General features: G+C 31.3%; 1 protein-coding gene across 2 annotated transcripts in view; it reads left to right on the forward strand.

The window, feature by feature from the left end:
• Positions 1-16,323, forward strand: part of LOC140449818 (dynein axonemal heavy chain 1-like) — a 1,063,244-nt gene that overhangs the window by 290,955 nt on the left and 755,966 nt on the right. For both annotated transcript variants that reach the window (XR_011951893.1, XM_072543176.1), the window contains exons 21-22: positions 4,795-5,081; positions 9,029-9,207. Coding sequence is in view for 1 of the 2 variants with exons in the window: in XM_072543176.1 (XP_072399277.1) it covers positions 4,795-5,081; positions 9,029-9,207 (466 nt within the window). In the remaining variant the exon portion in view is untranslated. The remainder of the gene's footprint in view (positions 1-4,794; positions 5,082-9,028; positions 9,208-16,323) is intronic.

The following is a 16,323-nucleotide window of genomic DNA, read 5'->3' on the forward strand; positions in this document are numbered from 1 at the left end:
GTTGCTTCAAGACGATGGCCAATGCACGTGTTTTAACATTCTTGACTTAGGAGCAATAAATGCATGTATTATTTATAAAGAAGTTACTGGAAGTAAAATCAGTCGTCGTAAGTTTATTCTTCAGCTGTGTGAAGAATTACGGGCTCCATACCTTGCCTCCCGAAATCTGGTATTATACCCAGCACAACCGGATTTACCAACCACCAGCACTGTTACTAGTCAAAAAAGAAAAAAATGTCAGTTAAAAATGTTTTGTAAAGGAAATCATACTTCCAATGAGTGCCACGGCTGTAACAAGGCAGTGTGTGGCAAATGCCAAAAACTGCAAACTGTATGGTGTTCCAAATGTTTAAAATGAAACTAAAAAATTAAATCAAATTCTATCGTCAAGATATTATATAATTTCTTAAAACTGTTTATTTTTATTTTTTGTTTATTCCCAAATAAATAGTTAATTCTAAACTTGGTTTTTATTGATTTAGGAACTTGGGGCCAAAATGATCCCTTCGGGCTTTCTAGGTAGGTATGCTAAGCCCGACTTTCTAGTGTTAAGGAACGCACTATTTTCCGGGACACCCTGTATATCTTATTTAAAAAAAAGTGTAAATAGTGGATGAAAATTTTCTTGTACCTTTTAGATTCTACGATTGTAAACGTATATATAATGTACAAAACATCAATGGCTACAGAAAAAAGCTATATGTCTCATTTAGAATTTCGATCGATACTAGATACCAGTGAACCAATTCGTAATTTTTTATGCGCCAATAATTACAAGCAAAAACAAAATGCTCAAAATTGGTGGAGGTTCTATTACCACCAATAGTGTTCAATTAGAAAAACGAATTTAAATGCATTTGCTTGTAAAGGCGATGTGCATGTTGCTCCGCCACAACAAATATAAAGAGATCAAAAATAGCATGTAGTAATTGTAATGTTGATCTATGTTTGGAATGTTTCGCAGAATTTTATAAGACTGGGTAGATTTTTATGTTGAACTGTCACTATTTAGTATTTAGTCACATTTATTTATTTGTAGTAATGTTATGTTCGTAAATTTGCTATTCTCTTTTGTCTCGATTTTAAATAAATATATTTTGAAGATTTTTGTAATTTATTTATAAAAAATAGTGGCTATATGGCTAGCCACCAAACTTTAGATGTTATTGGTTTATCAGGATGGTTAGTGGCACTATAAAAGCCACCTCAAAAAAACTTGGTGATAAAAATTTAATTTTGCATTTGATATACTTAAATCAGATTTTATTTTAAAATCCCCAAAAAAAAATAAAAAAATATTTGGGCGTCAACGGGTTAATATACAACAGTGTCATTACGTCAATTAACCACAGGTTAATCTCTGTACAATAGTTCATTATATTTCGCCAATTTTCAGTGGCATCATCGGATGGGACTTGATTGAGGTTAACGGCAGTGTGATTTTTAAATAACATCAGGTACAATATTTTGTGGGTACAATGTGGATTGCAGCTATATTTAACATTTAACAATTAGTTTAAAAGGTTGTATAATTTACTTTTTTCTTCTTCAAGTGCCCTGTCCGTTGCGAACGTTGGCTATCAACATGGCAATTCTGATCTTGTTTGAGGCGCTTCTGAATAGTTCGACCGATGTGAGCCCGAACCACTTCCGCACATTTTGGAGCTACGAGTGTCTTCTCCTGACTGGCCCTCGCTTACTGTCTACTTTGCCCTGAACAATCAATTGCAGTCGTCGGTATTTATCGTGTCTCAATATGTGGCCTGAGAATTTAATTCCCAAAACATGGAAGGACTATATTGTATTGCCTATAAAGAAGCCAGGAAAGCCAGATAACAACGTTGAGTCTTACAGACCTATATCTTTAAGTTCTTGTATACTGAAAACTCTAGAGAGATTAATCAAAAATCGGCTTAAATACTGGCTTGAATCCGAAGATATCCTTCCCAAATCTCAATATGGCTTCCGGAAATCCAGCTCTACACAGGATGCTCTCATTTCACTAGTTTCCTTTGTTCAGGTCAATTTCACAAATCAAGAATCAACAGCTGCAGCATTTATAGATGTAACCTCTGCATTTGATAACATAAATTTATATATTCTACATAAAAAATTGTTATATCTTGGACTGTCAGTTAAAATTTCAGATTTCATTATATGCTTGTACAAGAATAGATGGACTTACTTAAAAATAAATGAGACACTTTTAGCGCCAAGGCTAACGAATATAGGTATACCACAGGGTAGTATTTTAAGTCCACTTCTTTTTTCATTGTATAATATAGATCTAGAACAGTACCTCCATACTCTTATATATTGCAGTTTGCAGATGATGTTGCGTTGTATACCTCCCATACTATCCTTGACATTTGTAGGCGTCAACTCGAATCTACACTAGATTGTGTAAAAAGTTATTACCATTCTCTAGGCTTATCAATACCAACTACAAAGACTGAAATTTGTTTTTTTTTCCAAAAAACGCCAAACTATCCAAGATAACTTTAAATTAGGAAAAATAGAATTTCCAATCAAAAATTGTGTAAAATATCTAGGCACACATTTGGATCGTAAATTGTTATGAAAGGATCAAATTAATTCTATTATAAAAAAATTTGAAAACAACATGAATATCCTTAGAGAATTTTGTAAAACCAATTGGGGAGCTGACCCGGATATTGCATTGCTATTTTATCGCTCAATGATTCGACCAATTTTCGATTATAGTTGTCATTTATATGGGTCTGCGTCAACAAAACATCTTAATAAAATTAAAACCCAAAAGAATAAATGTTTGAGGCTATGTCTTGGTTACTTAAAATCTACTTCTATTAGTATTATTAAAATTGAAGCTAAAGAGCCACCCCTTACACTACGCAGACAGTTTTGTACAGATAAGTTTGTAGCCAGAGCTATATCAAAAAACTCCAGCTATTTAAAAAATATTTGTAACTTGAATTTATTAGACTTAAGCCATAAATATTGGCGTAACAAAAAAACTCCCATATACGTTGAAAGTTATAGGAAACTAACAATATTTAAAGAACAATTGTATCAAAATGAAATACCACCAATTTATACACAACCTCCTAAGACTCTCTTCTCTAAGATAATAGAAACATATTATATGGATTCAAATCTTCCAGGAAGTATGATCAATAAAATAATTAAAGATAAGTGGCCTGCATTTCAATATATTTGTACTGACGGCTCTAAAATTAAAAATAAAACGGGTTGTGCAATATATCACTGGAACTCTGATTACAAAGAATCATGTCGATTGCCCAATAAAGCTTTAATATATACTGCCAAACTGTCAGCTTTATTTCTTGCGTTAAAATATATAGCCTCTATTGGTATAAATAATTATATCATTCTGACTGATTGTAGAAGCATTATGGATAAACTCACTTCTATCAAAACCACAAAAAACCTAAACCATATTGAGATAGAAATAAAGAAGTTACATTATGATATTATTTCCGCAGGTAGCTCGATTATTATTTGTTGGGTAAAAGGACACTCTGGAATATTAGGAAATAAAGAAGTCGACAAATTAGCTAAATCTGCAGCTTTAACCAAACATAATATAAACAACATACTTCTTCCAGTAGCAGACATAGATAATATCAGTAGAAACAACTGCAAACAAAGATGGCAACGTTTATACAACCAAAGTACAACTGGAATAAACTTTAGAGCTTGCCAACCACTAATATCCAATGAGAGATGGTTCAAATATGAGACAAATAGGTTATTTATAAAAACAATAAACAGAATAAGATCAAACCACGCACTCACTCCTGCATACAAACACAGCATAGGTATTACTGATAACCCATATTGCTCCTGTGGTAAAGTGGGAGATCTGCAGCACTTTATATTGGAGTGTGGACAGTACAAACAATGTATCAAAATGATGTATGAAAAACTAATTAAGCTAAATTGGTCATTGCCTGTCAATTTAAATACAATTATTTTTTCAAATAATAAGCAGATATTAAAATGTATCTACGAATACATAACATCCTGTAAATTTAAATTATAAGTAGTTTTAGGTATTCAAATCAAAAATTGTAAATATGTCAAAAATTAAATTTGTATACCAACATATTACTTCCTGTAAATTTATATTATAAATAGGCTTAGGTAATAAAATCAAAAATTATAACTACCACAAATAGTCTGGCTAATTGGCTATGCCAAAGCCATTATACAATAAAAAAAAATATGTGGCCTAGATATTCAAGGTTTCTTTAATTGTGCTCATGATTTCTTTCTCCTTTCCGATTCTTTGGAGTACCTCTATGTTGGTGACATGTTTGGTCCAGGATATACGAAGAATGCGTCAGTCGGTACACCCACATTTCGAATGCTTCTTTTATTTTAACATTTAAAATATAATTCTAAATACAATAAACTAACAACAAAACAAACACAAAAACGTTTAATTGAGCGACTATCATTAAGATTAAGTACCAGAAATACCAAATATCTAATTCGGTATTAGGTTTATTAATATCAATCTTAATATTAATATTAATATATATTTACTTGTTATTGTTAAATAAAAGCTAGGCTTCAACTGCTGAACTTGTTTTCATTAAACAGTAGTAGAATTAAAAAATTATAATAAAGAATTCAATGTTTAGTTACAGCAGAATCCTTGATAGTATTTAGATACCTATCGTAGATAAGAAGTACATGTATATTTTCTAAATTTTTCTTAGTATTAAACATTTTTATTTTCATTTTTATTTATTTTGATCCAATATTACTCGTATTCTTACATTTTAGGTACTTAGTTGGCCAGGTCAAATAGTAATAGCGTGTAGTCAAACCTTCTGGACAGCTGGCGTAGAAAAAGGCGTTACAGAAAATATGTTAACAGTTTTCTTTAATGAAGTTATGTTGGTTAATTTGGACGCTCTTCGTGGATTAGTTAAAGGAAAGTTGACATTTGTTCAAAGAGAAATACTATCAGCCCTTATCGTTATAGAAGTACATTCTAGAGACGTAACTCAAAATCTACTAGATTTGAAAATACAGAATGTCAATGATTTTGATTGGATTAGTCAACTTAGGTAAGTTTTTTTGGCGAAAAAAATGTATATTAGTGTACTTTATTAATTTTGAAATGAATTGAGGTTTGCGAAAAACTGTCACAAGTAAAAAAAAATAAAGAGGTCAAATATTATTATGAGTAATAACAAAGGAGAGTTTATGACAATATAAAGACGATAAATAATCAAAGTAATCGAAAGTACTACAAAGGCTTTAATGGCCTTAGGACAATAAAAGCCGTTATATAGTCTTAAAATAATCTAACAGATTATAATAAGAAAGAAATATTATAGAAAAAAAAACAACAAGAAAGCACGATGGGAAGGATAAATAATAGGTGGGACAGAGAGAAAAAAATCGAAAATGATAATATATAGTAAAGAAAAAACAAGACCTTCACATTCACAAAGCAAGAAAAGCAAAACAATATCTTTATAATACAAGAAACGAAAACAAATCTCAAATAGTGTTGTATAGAAATCAAGAAAGAGAGATAATTCGCGAATCAACTGAAATAAAATCTATGGAAAAACCATTTCAAAGCTTTGCTAGAAACATTTTAGATTCTTGGAGAGAACAAACAACGGAAAGCAATACTTTTCAGTTTTTTCTAATCTTTAATCTCCGTAAATAGAGATAACTTACCTAATAACACGCGTGATCATACAGTGTGACCCATTTAGATTGGAAACACCTCTATAAAATTTGAAGTTGTTAACCGATTTTAACCAAATTTTTTTTTAATGTCATGTAATGAAAGGTCTATTGCGGGACAAAATATGAAATATTTAGTTAAATTTTCAGGGCTGTCTACGATACATTTTCTTCGTCGAAAATGGAGAATTTGTATTAGCGATTTTCTTATTAAAAAAATTTCTACGCCACTGGATTAAGAGTGGCTTTAAATAGCTATGACAAAAATTTCATTAAAATATATTTATTAATAACGAAGTTATGATAACTTAAAATTTTAAAACTCACTAAGCTACGAGTCAAAAAAGAACACCCTGTATCAACAGATAACCATAAAACTAATTATTTTTAAAATAATTTTAATAATAAACCACTACTAGACCAAAAAATGTTTAAAATAGCATAAAAATTTAATGCAAGTAACGCACTTACTTTATTAATAACTTTACAAGCTACAACTTAAATCTCAGTTGCCATGACAACGATATTACTGTTTGACATTATTTGTGTCATACAAATTTCAGTGGTAGCATAAATTTATGCATAATATCTGCAACAATATTTACTTCAAATTCTTTTAATAATATTTTGTGTCATGGCTGCAAGATTAAGTTTGAGAGGAAAAATTGAAATTATACGTCTTTTGGGAGATACCGATAGAAGGGCCAAGGAAGTTTGGACAATATTTAATGACAGACATGTGTATCGTCCTAATATTAGATGTGGTACGGTAAACAAAATAAATAGAATATTTAATGAATATGGTGCAGTATCAAAACTAATTTTAAAAAATAACCCGTTACAAAAAAGAAGATGAAATGATCAAATCATTTTAGATCATTTCAGAAATAACCCTAATGCCAGTTTAAGGAATGCCAGTTTATATTTGAATGTGCCTCGAGAGAGTATTCGGCGATGTCTTAAGGTAAATAATATTAAACCTTTCAAACCAAAAGTCTTACATACATTACAAGAAGGCGACGAAGCAAAACGTTTAGAATATTGTTTATGGGCTCAAGGGGAATATTTAAACAATATGAATTTTCTAAAAAACCTGTTGTTTACCGACGAACCCAGTTTCATTACAAATTGAGTAGTATCATCACAAAATTGTCGCTATTGGACAGCAGATAATCCCCATTGGGTAATAAACTGTAAAAGCCAGTATTCTCAAAAAATAAATGTCTGGTGTGGTATACTGAACGAGTTATTGGTTCTTTCTTTTTTGAAGAAAACTTGAACTCCCAGAACTTTTTAGAATTTTTAAACACCGACTTGTAGGATGCTATTCATGATCTCCCAATTAATGAACGATTACATTTGTATATCCAGTTAGATGAGTGTTCTGTTCATTACGCCAGAACCGTGAAGCAATGGCTAAATGTAAATTATCCGAACCGTTGGATAGGCCGGGGTAGTCCGTTAATAGATTGGCCACCCAGATCTACAGATCTCACAATTTTAGACTTCTTTCTCTAGGGAGTTATCAAACAAAGAAATTAACCAACCCGTGCAAGAGACGTAAACGAACTTCGTGCAAGAATTCGACAGGCATGTGCAGAAATTACTTCACAACAACTAAGAAATGTAATTAGAAATATTCATAAACGCTACGACAAATGTATCCAATTTGATGGTGGATTGGTAGAGGCAACTAGGATTTAAACTAAAATTATGTTTCCATGTTTCTGTTAATACAGAGTGTTTTTTTTTAACGTTAATACAGAGTGTTTTTTCTTAGTGAGTTTTAAGTTGCCATAAGTTTGTTATTAATAAATATATCTTAATGAAATTTTTGTCATAGCTATTTGAAGCCACTCTAAATCCAGTGGCGTAGAATTTTTTTTAATAAAAAAATCGCTAATACACATTCTCCATTTTCGACGAAGAAAAAGTATCGTAGAATGCCCTGAAAATTTAACTAAATATTTCATATTTTGTCCCGCAATAGACCTTTTATTACATGACATTAAAAAAAAAATTTGGTTAACATCGGTTAACAACTTCAAATTTTATAGAGGTTTTTCCAATCTAAATGGGTCACACTGTATATACTTGGTAGTTCTGATTGTATCGGAAATCAATACGTAGTCACTAGACGATTAATATGTCGAGACTGGACATCTGATTGATTTTAATATGTAACCTTGTAGCATTTTATATTAAAGTGATATATTGAGGTCCCCTTATATATGTTTGAGAGATCTAAGAATGTTTTTGAAGTAATTTTGTTCCTATCGTACGTGTTGGAACTCAAATGTTTTCAATTCTTTCTTAGCGTCGAAAAGTGATATAAATCAGTTTAGAGTTGTTTATTATTTTAAAGATGTGTACTTTCTCAGCATTTTCTTTTAATGCTTTATTCGAAGTCGCCTTATAATTTTGGTACGTCGTAGAAACGGAATCTTCTGCGTTTTAATTCCTGTCAAGTGTTTGTTTATGCTCAACTTATATGAACGAATTTTTAAATTCGTCATTCATGCTTGGGTCGCTGTAAGTGCAAGTGTAGATCAAATTCTTACTTAGTTCGCTGTGTGGATCACAAGTATGGATCCGCAAATTCACCGTCGAATTTGTGTTTTCCTGTTTTTGGCCTCTTTGTGTAGAAGTATGTATCAGTGAAGCCTTAAGTAGTTAGTGTATCCTAATAGTTGGGGATTTGTGCAGTACACTGATGAAATTTTGAAGCAGTATATAGGATGTCCCACCAGTTTTGTTGTCATTTTCCTGTTTGATCCAACTCCATCTACGTCAGATCTTCGTTCCAGATTATGGAAATGATTTCCTGTTGTTCCAGTAAGTTCCTGTTTGATTTTCAGAAGTTTGAGTGCAAAATAACTAGTGAAAAATCAAGGTAACATTTAATGTTTTAAATTTTAAAGTAAAGACAGACATTTTTTTGCTAAAGTAATAATTGATTTCATTGTTTAAAAGGATAATTTTTTTATTTGTAAAAATTTTTATATTTACCACAGTTTATACGGCAGTATCATTAGTAAGTTTTTGTAGCATCTCCTGAATTTGTAAATCAGTAGAACGCATGTAGGTTTTTTGTATTTTGCGACTATTATGGTAATATTTTGTATTTTTTTAGCATGCTTGTGTGCTCTATGTTTTGTAACTGTTTGTGGTAAGACACAAAAATGTTTTAACATATTTTGTATGCTTTAAATGATGGCGGACGGGTAAAGAACCATAGACTGTAGATATTTTTAATTCCAGTTAATTTAGAAATTTCCACCATTTAAATATTTTTTAATCATTACTATTACAGATATTACTGGATTGAAGAGCAAATGAGAGTTAGAGCTGTAAATGCTGAATTTCCGTACGGTTACGAGTATTTAGGGAACAGTGGGCGTTTGGTGATCACTCCATTGACTGACCGATGTTATCTTACCTTAACTGGAGCTCTCCATCTTAAATTTGGTGGTGCCCCAGCAGGACCGGCAGGTAAAGAATACGCATTAAAATGTATGTTTTTGTATAATATTTATACTATTTAGGTTTTAAATAAGGAATCATTTTTTTTTTAAAGAAATAAAGTTGCGTCCACCAAAACGTTATGAGTGACGGAACAAAATATAAATAACAAAAGTGAATAACTACAGATTATAGAAAATTTAGATATTAAGCTATATTATTATAGGAACACTTTTGGAATTGATGGACGAATACGTGATGAAACCGAAATATCCGATACTCAATTTGGCTTTATGCAAGATAAATCAACACCAGTTGATGGAAAAATACGGGAATAAAGAAACAAACCCTCATATGGTGTTATTATCATATTGATCTTGAGAAGGCATATAGAGTTCCTCGGGAAATTTTGTGGTGGGAATATGTAAAGATTGTGAGAGACATGTATGAGGGAGTAATAACTGGTGTTAGGGCAGGTGTGGTAGAGACTGATCAATTTCATATGAAAGTAGGATTGCACCAAGGCTCGGTGCTTAGTCCTTATTGAGTCTCGTAAGTTCTGGATCAAATAAAAGCGAAACTGCAGGGTAATATTCCGTGGTATTAATTGTATGCTGATCATGTAGTGTTAGTAGGAAATAATGAAAGATACGTAGAACAAAAACTGGAACAGGTTTCTTCAGCTCTTGAGGAAAATGGTTTAAACCTAAGTAGAACAAAAACAGAGTATTTATAATGTTAATTAAAAGATGGAGTTAATACAAATAAAATGATATATTTGGATAGTAAATGATTGTGAAAATTAATAATTTTAAGTACCTTGGATCGGTGTAACAGATTAATGAGGGAATATATGGAGATGCATGCAGTAGAGTTATGGTTGGATGAAGTGGAATGAAGCGAGTGGTGTGTTGTGTGACAAAAAAATTTCAATGAAGCTGAAGGGAAAATTCTATAAAATATCCATAAGCATAGCTATAATACACGGAACTGAATCTTAAGCAAAAAGAAAGAGGAACAACGAATGCATATGGCGGAAATAAGAAAGCTTGGATGGATAAGTAGAGTGAGAAAAAAGGATATAATTTGAAATGAGTATGTCAGGGGAAGTCTAAGGGTAGCACCAATAGGGATGTTCACTAATTTTTAAATATTGTTAAATTCAATAGGTTATAACATATATAAAAACATAGCAAACATAAAATTGTTTAAAAATATATATTTCTTAAGATAAATCAATTCTTAATTTCAATTCTGATGGAAGCTAGAAAAACGGCTCCTTGCAGCGAGGCTACGGTGTGTGACGTCAGCAGTCGTATCGATAACTTGTTTTGTATACGTATTTACGAAGTGTGACCAGTTCTTTAAGTATTTAATCACCGATAATGAAGCCAAATAAGTGGTGTTTTGTTCCTGGGTGTCTAAATACATCTAAAAACAAATCTGAGAAGATTTTGATTACAGTTCCAAACAATTTAACACCATATTCACTTAAAATTGTCAAAACACAGGTTTTTATATCTGTACCTCGGAGGGATACAACACTATGTCCATTTTTTCAATTTTGACACTTTTACAGACTAATAATTAACTTTTATAACTTTATTTAAAGGAATAGAGCACTAGATCCTAAACCATTTGCTAATAAAGAAAGTGACCTTTAAAAGAACATCAAGGCCATTTTTACTTAGAGGGATAAAACACCATGTGGACTTAATGTTTTGTCCCTCTAAGCATGTGAATTACCACCGCGCATATCTCTATGATGAAAGGTAGACTGTTAGTGATCTAATAATAATACTTTTGCCATTTATAGTGTGTTTACAGTGGTTTGTTACTAATAATAAGAACAATGAACCATAATTCTCGTAGGAGAAATATTCTTGAAGTACCTACTAAAAAGTTCTGCGAATTCTTCTACTGCATTTACAGGTAAGCTACCTTTTTGCTCATTATTTTTAAATTATTAAAAAACATAACATCAAAAGGGTAATGTAGTGATTTGATACCAACCTTAGACTAGCAATATTATTAAATCTTTTACAATCAATATTATACGCTTTGTTTAATTTCAGAATCAAATAATACACCAAGCAATGATGCTTTAAATAAAGAGTATATTATTAGAGATGCCTTGAGTTTTGATAACGAAGATCAGTCTGATATAGACAAAAGTTCTGATAAACTATTCGTAGTAGAAATGAAATAAGATTTGCATTACTAAAATGGGGAGATACCGTCATTCCTGACAGTAACATAGAAGAAATCATACTATGGTCTTACAAATGTTACTGCCGGAATAAAAACGTTAGCATTAATACTTGTTTAAAAAAGTAAAAATTATCATCCAGAAGTTTCTACTAAAGAGTAATACCCACATGGAGGCGAACACTGTCCATGCGCTGATAGAGCGAAAGAGAAAAAACTTAACATTTCTATTTACACGTCCTGGGACTGGCAGCAGTTAGTTAGACAAACCTCAATGAAATATATCGTACATAATATGGAACTAGAAGATTTTAAAAATTTAAGGTCTTTGTATGATGTCAAAACATCTTAAAATTCGCCTTTGATTAATAGAAAAGAGACATTAACAAACAACAATTGGACTCTGGAACATTGGAACTCTAGTTTTAAAAAGTAATGTTTATGACGAAAACCAAGAGATTGACCATGTTAGGTTTCATAGGCGACACCTTACATTGCCAAAAAAATTGCAACTGGTATCACAAAGTCCAATACTTATATCACAACAAAAGTATAACGATCTATTGGCATTACTGTCATATGTTCCTACATTTTGCCATGATTTTTATCAAAACTTAAAGCATACCTACTAAAAATACTAATAGTGACTATCCAGCAGGAGACTTACTTGAGGATGACTGAGTGGTTTGTACCTAAAATGCCATTTTGATTAAATACATAGATGTATTATTTGTATTTGTAAAGGTAAATTGTATGGTTAAATAAATTTTATCAGTAAAAGTCAAATAGGATTGTAGTTGTTATTGAATACCCCATACTAATTCTTACAGTACAATAACTTTATTAGATGGATACAACACCATGTCCGTTAAAAGGGTTAAAAAACAGGAACAAATTTGTTTTTAATTATAACAAATGTAGTATGTAAATAACAATAAACAGAATGTTCTATTAAAATATTGTTTCGATATCTCAATAAATAGCTGCAGTAATAATACTTTTTGGTGAAAAAAAGTTTAAAACTGCTCTCCTGTAAAGTTTTAAAAATGAACATAGTGTTGATTCCTTCCGAGGTACAGATATTTGCATTTATTTTTTTTTAACTTGCATAATAACTGCCTTTTCTAGTTTTTCCCTCTCTTTGTAGCAAACACCACTTATTTGGTTTCATTATCACTATATCATTACTTAAAAAACTGGTTACACTTCGTAAATACGTATACACAACAAGTTGTCGATACGACTGCTGACGTCACACACCGTAGCCTCGCTGCGAGGAGCCGTTTTTCTAGCCTCCATCAAAATTAAAATTAAGAATTGATTTATCTTAAAAAATATATATTTTTAAACAATTTCATGTTTACTATATTTTTATATATTTTATAATCTATTGAATTTAATTGAATTTAACTATATTTAAAAATTAGTGAACATCCCTATTGTTGCAAAGATGAGGGGGCATGTGTTAACATGATTTGGCCATATTCAACGTAGAGACGTTAATTACATTACCCAATACAAAGAATTGCTGATCTGCGGATTGCTGGAAGAAGGAGAGAGACGGAATGTACTTATCTGTGTTTTTGAAGGATTCGGCTTAAAACAGTTTTCCTTTTAGTATTTGATATGTTGTCTAAAGGAGCTTTAACCTCTCTTTTGATAAAATAAAAGTTCACTCTATAAACTCTGTCAGGTTCAGTACTTATCCAGTGCATGATTTTCCAGGCCTAAATCCAGACAATCAGTTTAGAGTCTACTGCCTTAGGGATACGGTGCAGGATCATGCTATCATACAAAGTCGGTTCGCTATATTTACGCGGGTTTCGGATTAAAAATTTTATTGTAAGTACCCAGTTTTAATTACCTGCTCCTTGGGGAAATATCAACTGGTCAAATGAAATGAAAAATAATCCATAACTTTTTTTACTTAAATAATAATGGAAAATCTTTTATATAATTGACAGTATTATAAGGAGAATTACTTCATTAATGGAGTCTAATGTGGCTAATATAAACCTAATAATAATTTTATATTACACTTCACACAGAAAATATGGTCTATGTATATTTGTTCCATGGAGAGAATTTCTAATGAAAAATAAAAAAATTTAACTTGCCAACAAAAATGAAAATCAGTCATTATCATTAAAAATATCATAATCGTCATCATCATCACTGTCATCACCATTAATTGTTATTATGATTGGACTTATTTCGTTTATTTTATTTTCACGAGTCCACCAATCTTCTATTAGTTTCTCGCACTTGAATATACAGTTGCACCACACTTCTGGAGTTACAATTGAAAGTGCCTTTCGCCAAGTTTCCCGAACTGCGTCGTCGCTATAACCGTTAGGCCCAATATGGTTGTCCTAATATTGTTTTGCTATTCCCCATATATATTCGATGGGATTAAACTGGGAATGATACGGTGGCAGACGTAAAACTTGATGACCGTAACTTTCAATAATCTGATCCACAACAAAGGTTTTTGGTTTTGCGTGGATATTTGCCAAGCGTAATAATTCAAATTTTAAAATCTGTTGTGTAATGGTATATGTTCCTTTGTCAACCATTCTTTAATTTTATTAACAGTCCAAGAATTCGTTGGACTTTTGTTTAAACTTCAGAATGGTAAGGTGCATTGTCTAAAATAATTACGCCGGGCTCACTTAAACCTGGGAGAAGTTTTTCATGTAACCATTTTACAAACATTTCTGTGTTCATATTATCGTGACAGTCACTTGATTTTTGATTTAGATGAAAATATTAAATCAACACCTTCTATAAAACCCGATTTCCCTCCTGCATGTAAAATTATGTGTCGCTTCCCTTCTCCATCAGTATGTTTGATAGACTTTACGTTATCATTTTGCCATATTCTCTTGGTTGCACCCCTAGAAAATATCCATGTTTTGTCCAAATATATAAAATTTGCCCTTTCTTCTTTTAATTTAGAATATTTTCTTAGTTAATTTTCTTCTAAGTTAATTCTTTTATACACAACAGAACTTCTTTCACAAAGGGCTTTTCAGTTATCCTCCTTTTGAAATTTGAAACCCAAATTATGTATTACTTGCCATAGACTTGTTCTGCCAATTTCGTCAAATTTTCTATCCTTTAATTCCGAAAGAATTGTATTTAAGGTCACATGTTCCTTGATGGCTCGCAGTCGATAAATGGTATCACGAATTTCAAATTTTTTTCCATTTAGAATATCTTTCGTTTTCAATGATAGGCGAGCTTTTCGGTGATCTTCTTTCTTCTTCTTCTTTAGATGCAAATCCACTAATGGATGTTAGCGATCACATTTTCCATTAATTCTCTATTTCTTGCAATATGTATCAGAGATTGTATGTCGTTAATCCCTGTCCATTGCCTTATGTTTCGGAGCCAGGACATTTTCTTGCGTCCCATTCCTCTCTTGCCTTCAATTTTACCCTCGATTATAAGTTGGAGGAACTGGTATTTTTCATTTCGCATGATGTGACCTAGATACGCCGTTTTCCTTTTCTTGATGGTTTCGAAAACTTGGCGTTCTTGGTTTATTCTTTTAAGAACATCTATATTTGTGATTTTCGCTGTCCATGGTATTTTTAGGATACGGCGATAGAGCCACATTCTTCTTTCGGCCGTTCATTATTGCGATTTTGTAATACTCCTCTTAGTTTGGTTTCACTAATTCCTAGAGCATCACATATGTGTTGTTGAACAGACATTACCGATTTTAAAGGACCGTCATTTTCTTTTTCATCCGTAAAATACTTATGTACACTACAAATTAGACTATCTACATCTAACACACGTCTAGGCATTTTTAAATATTTCCACCAAACATACAATGTCAACACTGGCAAAGAATCAAATCAACTGCAATATTGTAACAAATTTATACCTACCCTAATGTTATTTTAATGTATTTTAAAATATGACCATTAATGCAGTTTTTACCTAATTTTCTGGAAAGTCGTTTACTGCAACTGGTTATCAATGAGTCATTAGCATAATTTTGTTAATCCGAAACCCGCGTAAATATAGAGACCCGACTATAAGTTAAATTGAAGACACGGCAGAGAGATTGGTTGGAAGTTGTTTTATACTTTATAATCTTTTTGTATATTGTTCTGAAGAACTTTTTCAATAATATAAATACATATACATGTACATAGCAGAGAGATTGGTTGGTAGTTGTTTGATATATTAGAAACATTTTCTGGTTAAAGTTGAATTATTACATTTACTTTACATCTTAGTATGTAACTTTATAGGACTTTTTGCAGTCAGTAAATAGCTGAGCTACTATTTTGTTCTGTGGCAATCATGTTTATTCTGTTTTGTAAATATGGGCCATTATTTTATTTTGGGACCTATGCTGAATAGATTTGACAAAAAAAATATTTTTTAAATATGTTATCTTTTGTTAATATGTCATACTGTGATAGCAAGATTATTATTTAAAGTATATATTACAGCCATTTGCAGAGATGATTTTTAATTATTAGTGATTTTATTTGATTGTTACATTAGGCGGGGTAGAGAAAAATAACAACTATGTTACTTTCTAACAAAATTAAGTTTTATTGTTACTAACAGCGTTTATCTCAAACATAAACCTATTACATGAACATAAAATAGGAGACCTTTAATCATATAGCATTAAATCATGCAAAATCCCAGTCTGTTATCTTACTTTACGATTAATTTTACTACTTTGTTACCTAATTTTGATTTAAGTAGTTTTAATTTTTCAAAATATGAGAAAATACTAGCAGTTTAAGCTTACAATTTATAGAGTCAATTCAAATACTTCAAATAATCAAAAAACGAATAAAAGTTGAATATTTTTAAAAGTAGGTTTAGTAATATACCCTGTAACGTCTTTCAAAAATAAAGGACAAAAAAGTAACGCAGTAGTTTTATGAGTAACATAGTGGTAAA

Source organism: Diabrotica undecimpunctata, chromosome 9 (assembly GCF_040954645.1).
Source record: "Diabrotica undecimpunctata isolate CICGRU chromosome 9, icDiaUnde3, whole genome shotgun sequence".
Taxonomy (NCBI): domain Eukaryota; kingdom Metazoa; phylum Arthropoda; class Insecta; order Coleoptera; family Chrysomelidae; genus Diabrotica; species Diabrotica undecimpunctata.